General features: G+C 29.2%; 1 protein-coding gene across 1 annotated transcript in view; it reads right to left on the bottom strand.

The window, feature by feature from the left end:
• Positions 1-2,132: 2,132 nt before the first annotated feature.
• The window catches only part of LOC129913987 (homeobox protein Nkx-2.1), a 65,500-nt gene continuing 45,877 nt past the window's right edge, over positions 2,133-21,755 (bottom strand). The window contains exons 5-6 of the mRNA XM_055993001.1: positions 6,251-6,337; positions 2,133-2,854 (exon numbers count right to left, since the gene is read on the bottom strand). Of these exons, the coding sequence (XP_055848976.1) occupies positions 2,417-2,854; positions 6,251-6,337 (525 nt within the window). The 3' untranslated portion in view covers positions 2,133-2,416. The remainder of the gene's footprint in view (positions 2,855-6,250; positions 6,338-21,755) is intronic.

Here is a 21,755-nt window from a genome sequence, read left to right on the forward strand (position 1 = left end):
ACAGTTCGAATCAATTTCTAAGTTTTCGAAATCGATCGAAATGAAGAATTTGATATTTTATTTCACGTGAAATTGAAAAGTGATTTCAATTTACTTTCGGTCGAATTGTGAAACATAAGCGTTTTCATCGAAAATAGTGATGACTGATGAGTATAGCCATTGAATAATTACAAATAGAAGTGGACACCCAGGGAAACTTCCGCTGTAAAGTAATTGTCGCTTGTATCGTGCATTGAATTAAAAAAGCAAATCCAACAATCCAAAAGCAAAGCCAACAATCCAAAAGCAAATCCAGCAACCCAAAATCAAATCCTAAACAGCTTATACATATAGATAAAAGTTTTCCCATTACAAAAAGCGGAGATAGCCTAGAGGATAAGGTGAATGTCTGATAAGTTTACCTGCCTAGGTTCGAATCTGACGGGAAATTGAGATTGTTTTTTTTTTTTTACATTACTAGAATAAAAATTAATTAAATTTCTCAAAAAAAATCTCCGCAAAAACAAAAAAAAAACAATTTCAAATTTTACCGGTATTCGAACCTAGGCCAGTAGGAGCAAAAGGCATCGTCCTTGTTCTCTAGACTAATATGACTTTTCAAAATACGAAAACTTATATCAATATAAGCTCTTTGAAATGTATAATAATAAATTATTAGTTTTTGTATGAAGGTTTAAAAAAATTATTAGTTAAGATTCAACTCGAAAATACAAAATAGTTGAGGAGCAAACATGTAGTTCATCTATCTTCCGGTACTCTTATAGTTGCAGAGTAATCTGCGGTGTCACTTCTATTTGTAATTATTCAATGGTATAGCTCAAAAACTACACGTGATAGGAATAAATCTGTGAACAGTTTTGAATTCAGCACCATGACAAAGATCGAACAAAATTAAGTGTTTTTCAAAAGATGACTCAACTTTTTGTTGTTTGTGTAAAATGCTTGGGACACAAGAACTTTGAAAAACAAGAGACGGTAGTACGAAGCTGTCGATGTCGAGAGCAGTTAAATGCTACTATGCCACTTTCAGAACTGCAGCAGAGCGCTTCACTCTCGATCAAAAATGAATAAATTAGAGAGAACATTTTTTTGTAAATTTACCCTCTAAGAAATGTTTGAAAAATTTTCCAGCCCCCTCTAAATTTTTTTCTGGATACGCCACTGATCGCTATTCCCTATTTTTTAAATCTTTCAGGGTATATCGCTGGGTAAATTAACGGGGACTGCAACATTTATCCAGCTGCGATTGCAATCCTTTATTTTTATTTTTCAGGCGCTCATAACATAAGAGGCTCATTAGCATCACCACGCTATTTATCAGGTTATTCATTCAACTTATAAGTCGTCTGGACCCCTTTTAAATTATGACTGCTAACTCCAAGGATAAAGATGTTTCCCTATCAATAGACATTCTTTTAAACAGTTAATGGTTATTATTTTTCACCTTCGATGGACATGTTTGATTGTCTGTTACAATACGTAACATAATTTAAGCAAGTACCTACAGCTTAAGGTACATAACGGTAGCCGAAATGCTTTCTAAAGGACTAAAAATAGTAACAATTTTTTTGTTATTGACTATCCCGTTGCATCATTTTTGAATGCCATTCAACCGAAGTTCTAGAAAATCTTATTTTAAAGTTAAATCTGTAAAATACTATTTCAGTTTGAGGTTTTTTTATGTCTTCAAATTTCCCGACAAAAGATAAAAAAAATGTTTGTTTTAGATTTTCAAAACATTTTCAATCAATCATGGATGATGGTAGAAAAAATTTCAAATATATTCACATTGTATTTTTATTAATTCTTTTATTTTATTAATATTAATTTTTATTATAATTTTTTTTCTATACATTTATATTGAGCTTAAGACTAAAAAAAACTACATTATATTTAAAGTGGAAAAGACAAAAAATTATCATTTTACTAATTTTTGTTTAAATCTAATGTCAACTATTAATATTAATTCATATTGTTTTTTGTTTTTTTTTTTTTTTTTTAATTTTTCCCTTAAAGTTATATATCTATTTATAATATAATTCGAAACAAATTTTGTATTTACAAAAACATTTTTTTTTCTGGCTATGTGAGAGTTTTTTCTTTATTTCTTTTTTTATATAATGTTGTATTTCTTTTTATGTTTTTTTTTTTTTAATGATAATTTTAAAAATTAATTTTTAATACAAAAATTATATTGCCAATTAAATTAGCACAAAACTACGACCGGCAGTTGGTCTAAATTCGAAAGTGGTGTTTATGGTTGTGTTGGTATTTTTTGAGTATTTGTTTTTTTGTTTTGTTTTCTTTGTCAAAATAACAAAAATTTTTGAAAAATTTTAAAATTAATAAAAAAATGATTTAAAAAGGAAAAAAAAAAAAACTAATTAAAAAACGAACTGATACAATCACTTAATTATTACCAAGCCCTACCCTGCAGCGGCAAATAGCCACCGCATTGCTGCTGATGTGAATTGGTCATAAAGTTATTTTGATTTCTATAGGCCATTGCCAGACTATTTGACATTAGGGAATTATTGCAGGGCTGTTGTAGCATCTGGGCATTGTGCCCAGATACGGCACCATTGTACGTGGCCAGGAGTGTTGATGATGTGTCCGGTGAATGGGTGTGTGGGGCATCACCGGTTAGCAGATTACTGCCACTGGTCACTGCACCACCGGAACTGCTGCCACTGCCAGTCGAACCGCCATTACTGGCGCCACCTACTTGTTGTTGTTGCTGCTGTTGTTGTTGCTGTTGTTGTTGTTGTTGGGGCGTTGAATTGGAACTGCCCGAACATGGTTTGCCATCTTTGACTAAAACTGGTACAGCGACACGTCGTGGTGAACTCGCTGACTGAACAAAAAATACCCACAGGATGCGAAGGAAGTCAAGTCAATTTTTGGGTGGAATATGAAAAGAAAAAAAGAAAAGAAAACAAAGTTTAATTTAAGTTATAATTTAAAGGGAAAATAATACAAATAAAAATAAAAAGTATTAATACAGTCAAATAAGGAGAAAAAAGGGGTAAATCTCGGAATTAATGTTAGTAGAAATTTTTTTTGCTCAATATCTTCCTTTTGCCATTCTATAACATATCTCAAAAATCTAGAAAAATCTCATGTCCGCTTGTCGCGATTTCAAGGTCAAATCGCGAAATGGAGATTTTCAAAATTAGCAAAAATAGGCTATGGTATTATATACACATATGATACATGATTTCAAGGTATTTTTTAATGCTGATTCCAAAAAATCTAAAATCAAGACAATCTGACGTCTCTGGAAAAAGTTATACCTGTTTTTCATCTGTCAACTCATATTATTATAACAGTTGCAAACTTACTGCCGAAAACCCCTTAAAAGTTATGGTAGATGAACCAAATTTTGCATGAAGATTTTAGAATCCATCATTATTAAAAATCAAAACAATCCATTACAAAAAATATATATACCTACGAAATAATGGTATTTTTTGAAGGAGGGGCAAATTTTAGGATATGCACTAAAGAAGCTTCTTGTTCATCTTTGGGATAAGTGGTAATAGGCTAATTTTTTCATTTTAATCTTTGTTTGGATATTCTTTAACTACCCTCAAAAATATAAAAAAATCTCATGTCCGCAAGTCCTAATTTTCCTGGTTTGAAGATAAGGTGCAGATTTTAAAAAATTGAAAAACAACACTTCAGATATTTGTGTCAGATCAACATGAATAAGGTGCATTACTTTTCAGGGATGTTCAGGTTGACTTATTGTGAGTTTTTTTGAATAAGTGTTAAAAAATACCCTTAAATCATGTCGCTTATGTTGGTATACATATACAAATTTAAACTTTTCTTGCTAATTTTTTTAAGTCTGCACCTAACTTAGTTTAACCTCCAAAATTAGGACTTGCGGACATGAGATTTTTTTAGATTTTTGAGGGTAGTTAAAGAATATCCAAACAAAGATTAAAATGAAAAAATTAGCCTATTACCACTTATCCCTAAGATGAACAAGAAGCTTCTTTAGTGCATATCCTAAAATTTGCCCCTCCTTCAAAAAATACCATTATTTCGTAGGTATATATATTTTTTGTAATGGATTGTTTTGATTTTTAATAATGATGGATTCTAAAATCTTCATGCAAAATTTGGTTCATCTACCATAACTTTTAAGGGTTTTTCGGCAGTAAGTTTGCAACTGTTATAATAATATGAGTTGACAGATGAAAAACAGGTATAACTTTTTCCAGAGACGTCAGATTGTCTTGATTTTAGATTTTTTGGAATCAGCATTAAAAAATACCTTGAAATCATGTATTATATGTGTATATAATACCATAGCCTATTTTTGCTTATTTTGAAAATCTCCATTTCGCGATTTGACCTTGAAACCGCGACAAGCGGACATGAGATTTTTCTAGACTTTTGAGATATGTTATAGAATGGCAAAAGGAAGATATTGAGCAAAAAAAATTTCTACTAACATTCATTCCGAGGTTAAACCCTTATTTGACTGGATTATATACATATTTTAAAATTAGAACCTATAGATTTGATCAGAGAAAAAAAAAACTTTTAGAAAGACCTTTATATAACTTTTATGTTTAGAGCCATTTTCTTGATTGCACAAAATTTTAGTAAAGGTTTTTTCTTAATATTCTGATTATAATTTATAATTTCAAAAAACCATGGGAAACATATGACTTAAATGACAGAGCTCTGAAGCCTGAACCATGGTTGATAAAATCTTTTTTTTTTTCCATTACAAATTAAAAAAAAATATTAATTCCAAATAAAAAAAATTTTCATTGCAAAAGAAGTTTTTATTGCATTTAAAAAATTTTTGCATTAAAAAAAAAATAAAAGCATTGAAAATAAAATTTGTATTGCAAATAAAAATTGAATGCAAAATGTGTGCACTAAATATTTGTTTTCTTACAATTTTGACTATTAGACCATACATAAGTTTTGTCAACTATAACATTTAACCTAATTATGGTAAGATAGTTAAAATTTTAAGATATTCTACGAATATTTAAATTAAAATAATTAAAATATTTATTTATTTTTAATGCCGAAATTTTTTTTTTTCAACAAATTTTTTTTTAAATGCAAAATATTTTTATTTGCAATAAAAATTTTAGTTTCAATGCAAATATTTTTCAGTTGCAATAAAAATTTCTTTTTTAATGAAATTTTTTTTTTATTTGCAATACCTAAATGTTTTTTTTTTTTTCAATTTGTAATGGAAATCAAATGCATTTAAGAAAAAGTGATTTTTACAACCATGATTCAGCGTCAGAAGTAATAATGATTTTGATAAGAGGCTGCTCAAGCCAATTACTGTTTTTGTTTTTTTGTAATTTCAAAATTATGTATTACAAAGTTTTGTAAGTGGAAAAAGAAAAATTTTGTTAATAATGAAAAAAGAACATACATAATTCTGGAATACAATTTTGATATAGGATTTTGGATTTACAGGATTTTTTGAAATTTTGAATTCTGATTTTTCAAACAGAATTTTTAATATTCAAACAGAATCTTGGTCATACAGAAATTTTAAATAAAGAAAAACAACAATTCTCCAGTTCTATCCTCAACTGGATATAGAATCGGACTATGCTACTAATTCGTTAAGTGACAAAACTTGGTTCTTAAAATACTTGGTTACAAAATTCTGAATTTTAAAGTTTTGTATTCCTAACTTTAGTAAGTGATGATAAAAAGCAAAATACAATGGACGTCCAGTTTAATGAATACCCGATATACTGAATTTCGATATCACGAACGCTTTTCAGATTTACATTAACATTGACCGGACTAATATTAGTTCGTCAAAAATGATTTTGACGATATTAAAGATTTGCAGAAAAACATTAAGATCCAATTTTTGAATGCTGATTCAACTTAAAATTGTGGCGATCAGAATTTACAATATTAAATTAAAATTAAAAGCATTTCTTTAGGTAATCTAGAATTAACTTATATTCAGATTACTCAGCAAATTTTAGTTCAAACTAAAGTATTGAAAATTGATAATAGAACTCTTATGACACATCCTACAAATTTATGAACTTTCTGTTATATGAAATTTAAACAATTTATAACAAAAAATTAAAACAATTTTAAGAAAATACAATTTCCAAAAATCCTTACTTTGTTCTATTTATATAAACCATTTTTTATTTTATTATTGATTTTATTAAATTATAATTAAATACAATTTGTTTTCATATTTCAAGCTTTTATAATGCGAAAACAATATATTTACCTGATTTTGTTGATTTTGTTCAGCCATAGCTTTTTCCTTGGCTTGCCGTTTACATTTGTATCGATGATTTTGAAACCAAATTTTCACCTGAAAGAATACAAAAAAAAAAAATACACAATTTAATAAAAATTTGAAAAAAAAAAACTAAATATTTGATAAAAAAAAATTCCAGTTTCTAACAATATCTTATCAAATGCCCCCTCTCATTGTTGTAGTGCTTTGACAACAAACAATACAAAAATTCATCACCTGAATACGCTCGTAATGAGATTTTAAAAACACAATCATCAAATCACCCAAAAAAATATATAAAAAAAAAAAATACAAAAACCCCTAAAGTCCGATTAAGTATTGTCAACGAAAAAAATCAAAAAAGAAAAATCGAAGTCTGCTTTGGAGAACAATCGAGAGTAATCACAAAAAAACCACACACTCATTCACACCTGATCCGGTTGATCAGAGAGTTATAAAAGAAGGCTAAGTAGTTACAAGTACCTAATATTTTGTGGCAGTAATAGAATTGTCATCTTAGCACTTTTCAGGGTTTCCATCATTTACTCATAAATGCGCCATATATTTTTTTATTTCTTTTTTGTATTTTGTCTTCTAAGTCTTCTACTGATACCCAGATTACATGAAATGTCCTTCGAAATCATCATCAACATCATCATGATGTAGCAAAAATTGAACTCGTTTCGAGTCGAAACTATGAAAGTACCTACCTACCTTTACCTACAAATTCTATATAGATACAATGTAGTCTACACCTTAGTTTTGAAAATGCAATGGAAGAGTGGAATCAAATAAAAGACATTCAAGTGGATAAAGTATCTTCCTTTCTTGTGTCATCCGTCACAGTATTTCTCTGTCGCATAAGGCTTAAGACATATAGATACTTGAGTGTTGGCCACTGAATTGCGGTGCCACATGAGTTTTTTTATAAATGTTTTTTCTCTTTTTGTATCTTTTTTGTAAAGGATTATGACTTAATTCAAGTTGAATCTATCTTTTTAGTTATTTACACCGGGCAAGGTTATACTCAAACTCAATTGTTCGATATTCCATGACCCTTTTAACACCCTGTATGGATTTTATCTTTTTTAGTAATGCAGTAGCAAGCAAACTGCTTCTGGAATTAAAAATATTGATTTTTCATTTTGTGTTTTTTTTTTTTTCTTTCCTTTAAAGTGCTTACCTAGACATGAATGTTTGTTTTTTTTTTTTTAGTAAAGGATTTTTTAATATTGGCATTGAGCTAGCAAGGAAGGATTTTTTTGCAGGAATAAAAGACCAATACGAAGACATAAATCCTACCCATATTTTCAGGTCATTCCCATCGAATTCCACTTAGTTTATTGGCTAAAGTTGTCTAAAGAAAATCAATTCAATTACTACAAAAAAAAAGTAAAGTGTATAATACCCAACCTTGTGGAACTCCACTGTAAATTTTATTCCCCGTTCTCCATCGATTTAAACTTAGAACAAAACGTTGTAAGACATCTCAACAACATCAAAAATATCCATTTATTAAAAACAAAGAAGTTCTTAACTGGTATTGCCTCATGAAACCCGTCGGCAATTAAATTCTTATAAACAGGCTACTAAAACCCAATTCATCCCTTGTTTGAAAATAGTGTAGGTTTGCACCAAATTATATTGCTTACTAATAGAATAACAGGGATAACAATCATGATAATAATCAACACATTTAAAAACCAATTGTCGGAAGGTTCAAAACCGACAAACCGGAAGACGATAAACGTCAAGCCTTCGAGGTATTGCCAGTAGCCCTCAAGCTATCATCACTATGCCATCATCAACAAAATAATTGGGTTGCATATTATTCGAAAGCAAAGCAAGATGGCATTTGTGAGATTGCGAGAGGATATAACATAGAAAAACACCACTTAAATTTTTGGGGGAGATGACGACCATCCTGATTCTGATGGTGGTAAGTCTACAATAACAAAAAAGAAACCCTTAAAAAGCAGAAGTAAACATAGATAGAATTATAATTCTTGGACATTCCAAAAAAAAATAAATTGCACGACTGGGGTCGCACGTACTTGCTCTTATGCTTAAAGTAACTATAATGTTAAAGCTTTTATTCAAGAAATTTAAAATTCGATATTTTGAAGAAATTTCATAAGTAGTATAAAAAAATTAAATCTGTTTTTATAATTAATAAAACTCCGTTTTAAAATATCTTAAAAAAAAAAACAAATATGCCATTTTATTTCTCGTATAAAAAGGTATTTTTGGAAAAAAAATTTTGAAAATTGTAGGAGCCGTTTTTTAAAAAAATAATTTTTTATATATAAAATTTTTTTAACATTTTTCAAAAAAAAAGTTGGTATGCCATTTTGAAGAAATAATTAATTTACACATAAAAACTAAATTTCAAAATTTTTCATTGATCCGTTTTCAAAAAATTGATTTTTCAAAAAAAAATTTTGAAATATTTTTTAAAAAACCAAAAATGCGTTTTTTGAAAATTTTCTAAAATTTAAATATTATCTTTACTTACACACTTTTGTATAAAAATTTTCATTTAAATCGGGTTAATTGTGTACGAGATATTCAGAAACGAAAAAAACCGTTCTATGACAGGTACCGTTAATAACGGTACAAAAAATATTTTTTTTATTTAAAAAGTTGGCCCTTATGTGTAGTATTACACACAAAAATTTTAATCAAAATCGTTAGAGCCGTTTTTGAAAAAAATTAACTTTTCTATTTCCGTTATATGGCAGGTACCGTTAGTTTTGGTCATAAAAAAAAAATTTCAATTTCCCCTCTAGGGAATCACCAAAAACTGCTAACTACCAAGTTTGAAGAAAATCACTTCACTCGTTTAGGCTGCAGCTCCAGATAGAGACAGACGGACAGACAGACAGACAGACAGACAGACAGACAGAATTGCCGGACCCACTTTTTTATCATTCTCCATCATCGTAATGTCATGTAAAATTGTTATCTCGAGTTCGATTTTTTTTACGAATCCTAAACTTGCCCTATAGTACCTATATCGCAAGTAAAAATAATGTAACATTTTGTGGTATTGGTGAATTGAATTTGGTGACAGACCTCATCATCAACAAACTACGACAACGAGAGGGTATGAAATTTGGAAAAAAGGCCAGACATTTGTTGGGTGTTTGGTTGAAATTCTATTGTCATGACACTCGCACACAGCAATTACCCTTGGGTTGTGTTTATTTTTTTGCACACTTTAATTTTTTTCACCAAGAAGGGTGATTTTTTTTTGAGTTGGTATTTCCCTTTGGACAGATACCATGTGGAAGGGATTTTCGTTCCAAATCGGATGTGTTGTTTTTTTTTATCGTTTTTCTTTTTGGTTAGTATAGGTACAAAGTATATAATAGCCAAGGGTTGAAAAAAAAAGGAAAACAAAAATATCACAAAATCAATTACCGTTAAATAAACCTTATACGAAATGTAGTTAACTACCTACAAAGTTGAATAGATTTACGCATCATTTAAGAAACAAGTGGAGGCTTACAATTTTTTCTTTTTTGATTTGGGTTCAGTAGAAAAGAGACTTATTTTTTTATTTTTCGACACATTAACTGAAATTTTAATTTCAAAGGTAAAACTTTGATTAAAAGAGAAAAATTATAAATGAAATGAGTGAGCTTAGTAGAAGAAAGTATAAAGTCGAACCGAAATAACATGGAGATATGTAGAATTGTAGATACATACATACATACATAGGTACCTATAAAAGATTGTAAAAATTTCGATTGAAAAAAAAATGCATTTTAAATTTAAAAACAATTGCATAAAAAAATTTTGTATTGCAGCTCAAAAATATTTCCATTAAAAAAATATTTATTGCAAGTAAGAAAAATTTTGCATTAAAATAATGTTATCTCAACTAAAAAAATGTTTGCATTGAGAAAAAAAAATTTATTGCAAATATGTAAATATATTTTGCTTAAAAAAATTTTAGTGCAAATAAAAATTTCCTGCATTGGAAAAAAAAATCAATGCAAAATGTAAAAATACCCAAAATTGTAAGAAATTCGACCAATTTAAAAAAAAAAAATGTTTCGCATTTTTAATGCAGAAAATTTTTTGTTTGTAAGACAAATTTTATTTTCAATGCAAATATTTTTTCAGTTGCAAAAACATTTTGCTTTGAATGCAATATTTTTTTTATTTGCAAGAAATAACTTTTTTAAAGAAAATATTTTTCAGTTACGATAAAAATTTTTTCTTTTAATGCAAACATTTTTTATTTGCGATACCTAAATATTTTGTTTTAATTTGTAATGGAAAACAAATGCATAAAAAAAAATATTTTTTACAAACCTGCTTTCAACAAATAAGATTCGAAGGTTTTACATTTTTTTTTTTAACTACTCTTTGAAATTTATCACATCTTAGTTACCTATTTGAAAAAGGTAAAAAGTTCTATAGCCTATGCTATTTTATCCCAAAATATATTCGAAAAAGTAAGTCTTTTTTAGTATTATGCATTAAAATAAAACAGTATATGCATTAAAACAAAAAAAAAAAAATAAACTAAAATTATTCTTATTTTATTAAATATAAAAATAAAAGTTTTTTTTTTATAGGTTTGACAAATTCATTATTTCTTTATTTCGAAACATTGCCAATCCAAAATGATGCATTTTTTTCTTGTAACCAAATATTTCTTCCCATTAAACAGTCTTAATTTCATTTCAAATATGTAGATATCTAAGACCATTTCACAGATCCGGTCAGAAAATATTGAAAAATATGAACTCCTTGAAAAAATGTATTTTAACCAAAATCCCTAATCTGTTGCCTTAAAAAAGCAACAAGTTAATAGGATTTGCTAATTCTTTAAAATAATATTTTGACTTTATTTAATAGAAAATTTCTTACCATCTAACCAAAAATAATAAACGGTTATTTCTTTATCCTAAACTAACAACACTTCCATACAAAAAAAAAAAAACACCCCAAGTCAAAATTCAAAAATCAACAACAATTCATCGTTTGAATATTACTTATTGGATTAACCAAAAAGAACCTGTGTAAACATTCTAAACCCGCATCAGCGCAAGACCGTATATATTCGGATTTATATACCTGTTTTTGGGTTGTGTTTATGAAACATTTTGCATCTTTTATGTGGTTTTAAAATGTTAATCCCCAATCAAAATATTGTGGGTAAGAAAAATATTGCAATAATAATAGAATAAAATTATTATCTCCTTCTCAAAGCATTATAATCTTTTTTTTTATCCCATCAAAGAAATAAAGTTGAAATTCCCACGTAGCTAACTAATTATGTTGATTTGGTACAACAAAGAATATCCCACGCATTATATTGATTATAAGATTTTTTTTTCACGTTTATTTTGAAATTGAATGATGAATTCGAGTTAGCGGCTTTTCTTGCTTATGAGCTTTTCAAGTAACAAATTTAACAAGTTAGAGTTATTTCGTAAGGACATTGAATTTGTATTCAGAAAAGTGCATCGAAATGCAATCTGTGGTTGAAATATTTTTCTGTTTTTTTGTCACTTTTGTTCTAAGACTCTATCAAATTTATTATTTTTGAAAATCTCTATTCGATTCATTCTAACTTTTTTGTTTCCCTTTTGAACTAATAAAAAAGTCCTTTACCACAAATTACTTCTTCATGATTGATTCCTCTCAAAGAAAGAAAACAAAAAAAAAAAAGATAACAAAAAAACCAAATCCTATCACCTCCCTCGCATAATTCTTTCCTTAAAATGTTATTACAACTTGTTCAAATGAAGACAATCCCTTTTATATCCTCAAGCGCACATTATCCATCATCATCTATTGTAAATACACATCGATATTTCCTGTCAACAGAAAAAAAAAAAAAATCATAAAAAAAAGTAACAATAACAACAACAAAAGAAGAAGGAATATTCACAGCCCCAGGATATGCATGCAAAGGATATTTATATTCAATAATGTTCTCGTACATGAAAATTTACAGCTCTTTTAACCTTAAAAAAAAGGAATATAAACCCGCGTAAATCCGATAATAATGCGGGTAAATATTTGACATTTTAATCCAAAATCTCGCATGTACTTGTACAAAGGGAAAAAAATAACATCATCACCGTCATCATCATCACCATCATCGTATTGAACCTTTGAAAATGCTACTTGTTCGTGTGGTATTGGAATATTTTTTTCTTTTTTTTTTCATTTTCATTCACAAAAAAAAAAATTCAAAATTCAATCATGATGATGTAAGTAAATATTAAGCAGGTTACAGGAGGCTCAAACAGCTTATATAAAAGATTAAGGTAAAATTATCTGATTATAAAAGAAAAGGATAATTGATAATATTGTTCCATAAAAATAGGAAAAACCACAAAAAAGAGACGAAAGTTAGTGAAGCAATGAGTAGTTGGTCGATGATCTGAAAATGTTTCTGCCATTCAAGCGCCTCTCGCAAATGTTTCCTGACCTTCTCGAGAATTGAACATTTCTTAAATTCTACAAAAAACTGAATCACTCGCTCGACGGACTCGTTTTGAGCTCTAAGAAATGTTGGAAAATGATGATGAAGATGAAGAGGTGGTTTTCATCTATCGATGTTGACTCTCGTTCCTTCTCCAGTACTGGGCTTATTTTCAACTTTTCAGATCAAAAGGCAAAAAAGTAGGGTTTAGTTAGATAAATCAGTAAACGACTTCTCCTTTTGAAGATACCTTGATAGGTTCTTGTTAGCGATATGTTTAAAAAAACAAAGAAGGCGGTCGCATATGAAAAATAATACTGAGGTTCTTCTGACATGCTTTTGCTTAACTTTATTTCACAGATAAAATGATAAAAGCTTTCTTTAAATTCTCTTTACAAGGTTTGAAAGGTTCTGCTCAGCGATTACTATACCTTGACCTCATTTTGGCCAGATGATTGGAGCTCTAAATTTGCATTAACTCATGACTTATTCTGGCTGCTTCTTGTTTGAATTTCGGACGTTGTCATTACTGAGAACTTGTTGCTAGTATAAACAATAGGGTGAGTCAAAAAAATCGAAATTATTTTTTTTGATTTGGTACTCCGAAAAATCGATTGCTAGACACCTCTAGAATATACACACCAAATATGAGCTCTTAGTATTAATTTGAAGGTCCCCCGCTACGCAATTTTCCATTTTTACATCAAGCTTCTACTAAAAAAAAATCATTATTTTTTAAATCGACTTTTTAGCAAATTTCTTTACATATTCTTGTATGCTCTACAAAAAAGGCCCTAACTACTTTTTTCGTTTATCTAACCGTTTAATAGATATTTGAGGTCCAAAAATCAAAAAAATCTTTAAAAATTCGTTTTTTGTTCTTTATTTTGTAACAAATTGAAAAATTATAATAATCAAACGCGCAAGACATATTCTTGTAGGAAATAGATTGTTCCACAAAAAAGATCTTATTAACTTTTTTCATTAATCTAACCATTCTAAAGATATTCGGGGTCAAATTTAAATAAAAAATATAAAAACATTTTTTTCTTTTCAAAATTTTCTAATTCACTGAAAATTCATTATTTTCAAATTAATAAGATATATTCTTGTAGGGGCACGTCCTATAAAAAATTCCTCGGAATCAAATTGATTGCTTTAACCGTTTAGAAGATTCAAAAATAATATTTCCAACAGCTATAACAATTTTTCGTTACACTTTGACTAGTTCAAAAGGTTTTTTTTCAGCAGGCAGCAGCTATTTATTAGTTTATAAAAATTTCTGTTATTAAACCTTAAGGACTGAATTTATTTCATGATCATATGGAAATTTAGCAGGTCTTGTCTTATACTAAAACGACCTTATAAAGTTTAAACTCATTTCAGCAAGAAGGGGAAAACAATGTTTGAATCAATATCACTTTTGGGTGTTTGGATTATCGATGAACCATGGCAGCCACCACAAAAAAAGTGACGCCATTTTCTCCAGTTCCACTTTCGCACTGCGGAAAATTTTTCAATTCAAAATTAAACATAAACTATTAGAGGTACAAAAATCTTCTATAGCTTATTTGAAAGATAATAACCTAACCTAAACCTACTTATTTTGGGGTATTTTTGGGTGAGTTTTAATTTTTTTAAAATTGTTTGTAGCATTCAAAAAATCTCAAGCTTAAAGAACATGTAGTCTATGACTGTGCGCATACATGTGCAAAAAATTGGTATTTCAAAATGGTTTTTGACCGAATAACGGGAAAACAAGTTTTTTTGTCCCAAGTTTTTTGACCTTTTTTAACCGTTTTTTATTTTTATCTTTTTTCTGTCAACAGATAAATAAATGAAATATATATTGTAGAATGTAGATAGAATAGACAGGACTATTTCTGCGCAAAATTTCAATCAATTTTGTAGTCACAATTTTGAGATAGAGGTAAAATAAAGTTTTATTATTCAACAGTTTCTATCTTTTGATCTAAAGCAAATACAAATTTGATTTAACTTTATTGAGCATCCTGATGATGTAACCTTTCATTTGGTATATCACACATAACTGTACATTCACTACAAGCTACACAATGTTAAATTAAAAAACTTGCGAAATACCTCAAAACACCTGTGGAGATCTGTTGATCATGAACAGCCACCAGTGTGGGAAGTACCGTAATCTCAGTTCATCTCAGAAAAAATTCTAAATTTTTTCTAGGCATCGCAGAAATAAGATTGAAACGTCATATGAAAGGTAGGTGAAATTATAAGCTTTTACATGATATAAAATTTTGTATAGGTTGTCTAAAAAAAATTGATTCAATAGCGTGAGAACATAAAATTATATGTTTTTTTTTGCTTTTTTGATGAAAATTGATTCAGTTCAAAAAATTCTAGCTCTTTTTGTAGATGCCTAATAGACATGATCGATATATATATTTAGAGCTGAAGCAATAAGCTTTCACGTGGTATAAAATTTATTATAGGTTGTTATATCAAAAAAATGAATTTTTGGGTGATGGAAATGATTTTTTCACTTTGTTCATAAAAAATGATAAATTATTTTAATACTTTTTGCGCATTGTAAATATTTAAAAATGGTTTTATTATTTAGAAGAAATATTTGGCTTTTTAATGGTATAATTTTTTTTTGCAAGCTTTTAAAATAAAAAAAAATTAATATAATGAGAAAAGTAAAAAGGTAATTTTTTTAAAGCTTTTTCTTGTAAATTATGATTGTTTGAAATAAAAAAACGCTGCAATTGACTCATTTTAAAAGCACACAACCTGTTTTCTTACGACGTTATCACGTAAAATCATCGTCCGTAAACCGGTTTTACAGACAACCTCTTTTTTTTATGAGATCCATTGTTTGCTTCTCATGGAGACAAACTATGTGATTATTGTAATGGTAAAACAATAATAACGAAGAAGAAAAGCTAGGAAATAATCGACCCCATTGCAGTCAAGGCCTAATCTTACAACTCTCAACCACTCCTGTGTAATTTTAACTATTTTAACTAAGCTGATCCACTCTTTCATAATAAAATGACATTCTTGGAGATTTTGTCAGTTCGTATAACAAGTGATAAAGCTCCAGAAAAAAATGTGTATGCTCTAGGAAAAGAGGCAGGATTTGAACTCCGAAGCTCTGGTGTGACAGGCCATCACATTAGCCACTTACCCATGAGATTGATTTTGATGCATCCGATAAATAACTAAATTAAAAATGAGGAGTTTGAAAACTGATTTATAGGTTTTTCAAAAACAAAATTTAAAAAATTGAAAATGTAAGTATTTTTAGAACAGTCTGTAAAATAATAACCATTTACCAAGTAAGACACACGACTCAAATATTATGTTTGCACCAGCTTAGCCACCGACTTTAATGTGTAGTAAATGGCTTATAGAATGAAATTATGGGGTTTTTGTCGGCGTTTTGATATTCCTACTCATAACGCTCAGTGCTCAAATGATTTTATATTTTTTGTGTTCATACATGACGACCTCGCGCTCTAGTGGGAACGACACTTTGTCAGCGTTCAATTGGATAATCGTGTTTCCAGCTTGGGATAAAGAGATCGAGAGTGTTGTAAAAAAAGGTGCCCGTCGTCGTTATCGTTGTCGTGTTGGGGTTAATATGACGTGATTTAAATGCAAAACTGTGGGGTTGGGGATGTTTTTTCGAAGGAACAATATTTATACTTCCAGTGAGCTTATATTCGTTCATCATATTTTTCATTATTAATATTATTCACGCTAAATAGTGTAACGAAACGTTTTTTTTTTTTTCTGCAATCATAATATGCATAATGCAGCAAATATAAGCAAAAACGTGTTGTAGTTATATGGGATGTTTTGAACTGAAAACTGGTGCTGTTATGCCGGTTGTGCTCTGAAGTCTTCACAATGATTGACGTTAAAATCCACTTAAGAGCCTTTTTCATTTAAACATAAATGAGATGAACGGGGCGAAATAATCAAATTATAAAAAAGAAAAAATACAAATTACGTTCATATAAAAATATGATGATGATGGAGGCAAGTAAAATGAAAAGAGAAAGACCTCTGGATCTGGAATCTGAATGCGGACAGACAGACAGAATTTACTGAAACGAGAGTAGGTACAGCATGTACTTCAGATATACACTTCAGGTGGTATTTGAATTGTTGAATGTATGCTGCCAGTTATATTTTATGAATGTGATGCTGAGATATATGATGCGTTTTGACACGAGTTTATAGTTGTGAAGTAATTTTTAAATGAAAGAGAAAGAAAATACAATCTTATTTAGACTGAAAAAAGGTATTAATGCTTTTTGTTGCTAGGTTGTTTTATGAGATATTAATAGAGAAAGTGTCAATTATTCCTTTCCGGTTCTCTATTTTAAGACATTCATAGTAATGTAAAATAATTTATTTGTTCATTAACTTATTAGCAATATATGCGCCAACTAAATTTCTTTGATATTTCACAAAGCCAAAACAAAAGTAAGTGCCCTCTCTCCTTTTTGGAAAAAGTATGCCCACTGGCAAGGAGAAACATGTTTCCAAAAAATTACTTGGAGTTTTTAAAAAATTGAGCAATGTTTGTTGCAAGTTATTCAATTTTGGATAGTAACAGTTATTAAGAAGGGCTGTCAAAAAGTTGAATTCACGTTGTTGCAAAAATGGAGTGAGTCATATTTAACAAAGCAACAAATTTTCAAATGCAATAAGTACATAAAAAAGTTTAAGGCCAACACTGTTTAGTAAGTTGAACAGGAGAGAAAAAGAAAAAAGGTGAACCGAAAAAAATCCTAAAAAGTCCTTAGACCAAAAAACCACTTAAATTAGATCCTTTAGATTCGTATTGACGAAACAGAAACATTTTTGGTTTCAAAAAAAGCTTTGTCAGAATCAGAATATCGAATCTAGATCGGACGAAGTTGAAAAATTTAAAAACAAAACTGTACAAAATATATGAACTTTTATAAATAGGAAATTTTAGTCCGCGCCAAAGGGCACTTAGAATCATGAGAGTTCAAAGTACGGAAAACCGCAAAAAACCGAGAACAAAAAAATACTAAAAACTGAAAGATCTGAAATCTCCGAAAACATTCTAGTCCCTAAATCTTGAAATCTGCTTTTTGCCCCCGTATTTCAAATAAAAGAAATTAAGTTCTGAAAGCCACATATTCTAAAGGTTCCAAAATCGAAAGGTATTAAACCAAAAGTCTCTAAAGCTTAAAGTCCAGGAAAATTTATATACCAAAAGCCAAACACAAGACAACTTTTTTCCAATCATAAAATCAGAGAAACCTAAATCCTTAAAAATCGAAATTCTGAAATCCTCTCAAGAAAAAGAGCACACAACCGTAATTCTGAAAACTCCAAAAAACCAAAAAAATCCAACCTAATATATGTATAAATAAATAAATAATATTAAAACCTCTCAATAGAGTAAGTAAATCAAGAATTTTAAGAACAACTAAAAATTCATAAAACCCGATATCTTGAAAACATTATCCAGAATTTCCAAAACTCAAAACATAAGAAATATCAGGACCAACTATGGACGCGTATTTTTAAGTTCAAAATATTTGTTTGAAAAACTAAAAATGAGAAAGACCAAAGCTACGTCAAACCTAAATTCCCTAAACCTGAACTCAAAATTCTCGAAAATAAAAAAAATAGCTCAAGATCTAGAAGATTGAAATTTAATGCTCTACTGCATGAATAATGAACGAAATGAAATAAAAATTTTATTAACAACTTTTTAGGTTTATTAGGGGTTAAAAAAATTATAACATCAATTTTTTTATTTTTTTACATATATTTAAATTATTAGAAAAATAAACCATATATGGGTTAGTATACAGCAAGTCGATTTCCAGCAAACAATTAATAACCCATATATGGTTTAGTATGCATTCAAGGTATGTTTTGTAAAGTATGTTTTTATTACATTGGACTTTCCTTATTCATGGAATTTATTCAAACTCTTTCTTTTATTATTGTTGCAGAATGAACACCTTCCATTTTCTACACGCACACAAAACGTTTTCAGTCCGCAAATTTGACATATTGGTGTTTTTGTTTGCCATTCAGGGATATGGTCCATGTTTTCAGTAAGCATTGAATTCAACGGCTTTTGCCCTTGGTTGTTGTGAGTGAATTGAAATTTCGGGATTAGATGGGGCTGGACTTCCGTGACTTGTAACTCCCGTAACTCCCTCAGCTTTGTTTTGTTCCATCTCTGCTTTGATCACCTGCCAAACCTGAAGGGCATCCCCTTTTTCGTGACATTGTAGGTGTTACAGATTTGCAAAAATGCTCGGAGATGGCTTGTTTGATGTTAAAAAGGGTCAGAATCTGAAGCTAGATCGTCATCACTTCGAAAGCCATCACCAGTTTTAGCATTATCACACTTATTTTTTCCATAGAAAGTCTTCGAATTCATTTTACAAAAAAAAATAAAATCAGTTATGTAAGTCGCCAACGCATGATAACCCATATATGGTGTTTTGGAAAAAACGCAAAAAAAAGACAAAAATTGTTAAAAAAAAAACAAAAAACAAACTTCTTAAACATATAAAAGTATAATAAATTCATACGAGATTTATTTTTAATTGGATGCAACTTACTTATTTCTTATAAAAAAACACTTGAAAAGTTCGCACTTTTATTCACTGATTTTCACTTTAGACATGCTCTTGAAACAATGAGTTTATTTCAGAATCACGACTTTCTTACTGATAATAAAAACCGGTTAATTATAAAAAATAGACATAGTTTTATTAAAGTTTTTTCTTTTTGGCATTTGGTGCAATATAACGGGAATAAATCGATATGAAGTCAATAAACCATATATGGGTTAGTATGCGGTAGAGGGTTAGAAGTTCAAAAAACCCAAAAACTCAAAAGCAACATCACGAAAATCTTTACATAGGGAACATAAGATTCTTGAAACCAAACAATCAAAAATTCAAAACTCCAACGTCTTGAAATCACAAAAATACCAAAAGCTTTAAATTCAACCAAAAAATTAAAATTCTTAAAACTTAAACTATGTAGGTATGTATGTATTCGTCATGAGGTTAACTAAAAATCCAAAAATTTTAAACCATGAAAGTAGGAAAACTTGAAATTCGGAAAACTCCAAAATCCTAAAAACTAAACAATCTCGATATTTTAAAAAACAAATCAAGGATCTAAAAACACCCAAAGGCTGGAAACTCTACACACTGTAATGAAGAAACGCAGAAACCAAATCCCAAAAAAAAAACTCAAAAAATTCCAAATGCTTGAAATTAGATTTAGAGATTAGAAAAAAAAATTTCCCAAAATTCAGTATCTAATCTGAAAAACTTGGACAGTTTTGAGGATTTTGAAACACTTTTGCTTCTTAATTAACTTTTGACATTAGTGTGTTGACAGTTTATATGATGCATTCGAAATCAATTCGCAATTCCATGAGCCCAAAAAAGGACTTATAATTTGTTTGTACTAGAATATCTCAAAAAAACGTGACGGTACAGAGCTTAATTTGAATTCAGCAAACTCAAATTTTGTAGTACAGTATGATCCGGCTTATATAGGAGAATTATTTCTTAATTTTGGCAACCTACCAACTTGATTGAAGGTATAGATATTTTGGATAAGATTGGATTGAATAAAATACCGTCGGAAGAATTTAAAAACTTTCTGAAGGCCGCCGCAGTTTTTTTTTTCAGAAAGAAATTCGGTCTATTGTGATGTGTAATGATACTTTTTGATGAATACCATTTTTTGGCATAGCTTCAAAACTTCTCGAAATACTGCATTGACAATATTCTTATATTCATGATCACTATAACTAACTAAATCGTTTGTTAATATTGTTTTATGTTGTCTTGAGCAACAGCTGGTGTAAATTAAGTGGAGCACATAATTTCAGTGCCCACTTAATAAACGGTTCCACGATTCTGATTTAATCTTTGGACTTAAACGTTGCGTTGTATAGGCGAGATTAACATGTACCTAAAAGAATTTAAAAAAAATAATTTTCGGAAAAAGTGCGCGATTAAAGCAAAAAGCGTGTTAACAAAGCCTCTTCTGGTGGCTTCAACCGTCCGTCGGCGGCGGTGGTAATACTGGCAGGCGACCATTTTAATTCTTTTCAAAAACTTATTTACCCTAAATAATAAAAAAAAAAAAACTTAGAAAAAACCGTGTGCCACCACTAAACAATACCTAAGGGTAGGTAGGTTCTTTTCGTTCTATATACAATATTCTCTACATTTTTATATAACCAACGTACCATATTCCTCTAACAACTTATTTCGCCAAAAACCAACAACTGCTATGAATTTTATTTTATTTATTTTTATTATTATTTTAACTCAGAGAGGACGAACCATCAGGGTGAAAACAAAAAAAAATATATACCAGCAGCAGCCACTTGAAATCACGGACGATTATTTTATATGAATTTTTCGTGTGCGTTACCTTTCTATTTTATTTTTTACTTTATTTTATTTTTATTCCCCTTCCCGTGGTGAACTCTCAAAGTGAGGTCGTCCTTTTTGCAATTATTCGAATGGAATTTCATGATGTTCGTATGAAAATTCTTCTGTTCTAGTTTCTGATGTTGTTGGTATCCTTGTGAATATGTGATGTTTATTTACCAGTTTGTTGTTGTTGTTTTATTATTTTTATTAAAAGACCCTGTGTCAGATGCTTCATCCTATCAAAATCAAGCTGGTGTAAATGGTGGTTATAGAATATATTTTATACCTTAGCGTGACATATAGTAAGGCAGCCAACAAAAATAGGCTGAAAACATAACAATACAAAAGTTTTCAAGTAGTTTTGCACTCTCTTAAACATCTGCCCGATATATTTGGTTTCTTTTTTTGTTTTTTTATGAACCTACCTACTGTTATTTTTTTTTTGTGCTGTTAAAGTTTTTTGCGCGTTATAATATTTGATTGTAGGTCAATTACCTTCAAACAAACACACACTTAAAGGTTTTTCTGTATAATTTGAGGTTTTAAAAATTTTGCCAAAAATATTTGGAGTCATTCTTAATGTCTA

This window comes from Episyrphus balteatus, chromosome 3 (genome assembly GCF_945859705.1).
Source record: "Episyrphus balteatus chromosome 3, idEpiBalt1.1, whole genome shotgun sequence".
NCBI classification, from domain to species: domain Eukaryota; kingdom Metazoa; phylum Arthropoda; class Insecta; order Diptera; family Syrphidae; genus Episyrphus; species Episyrphus balteatus.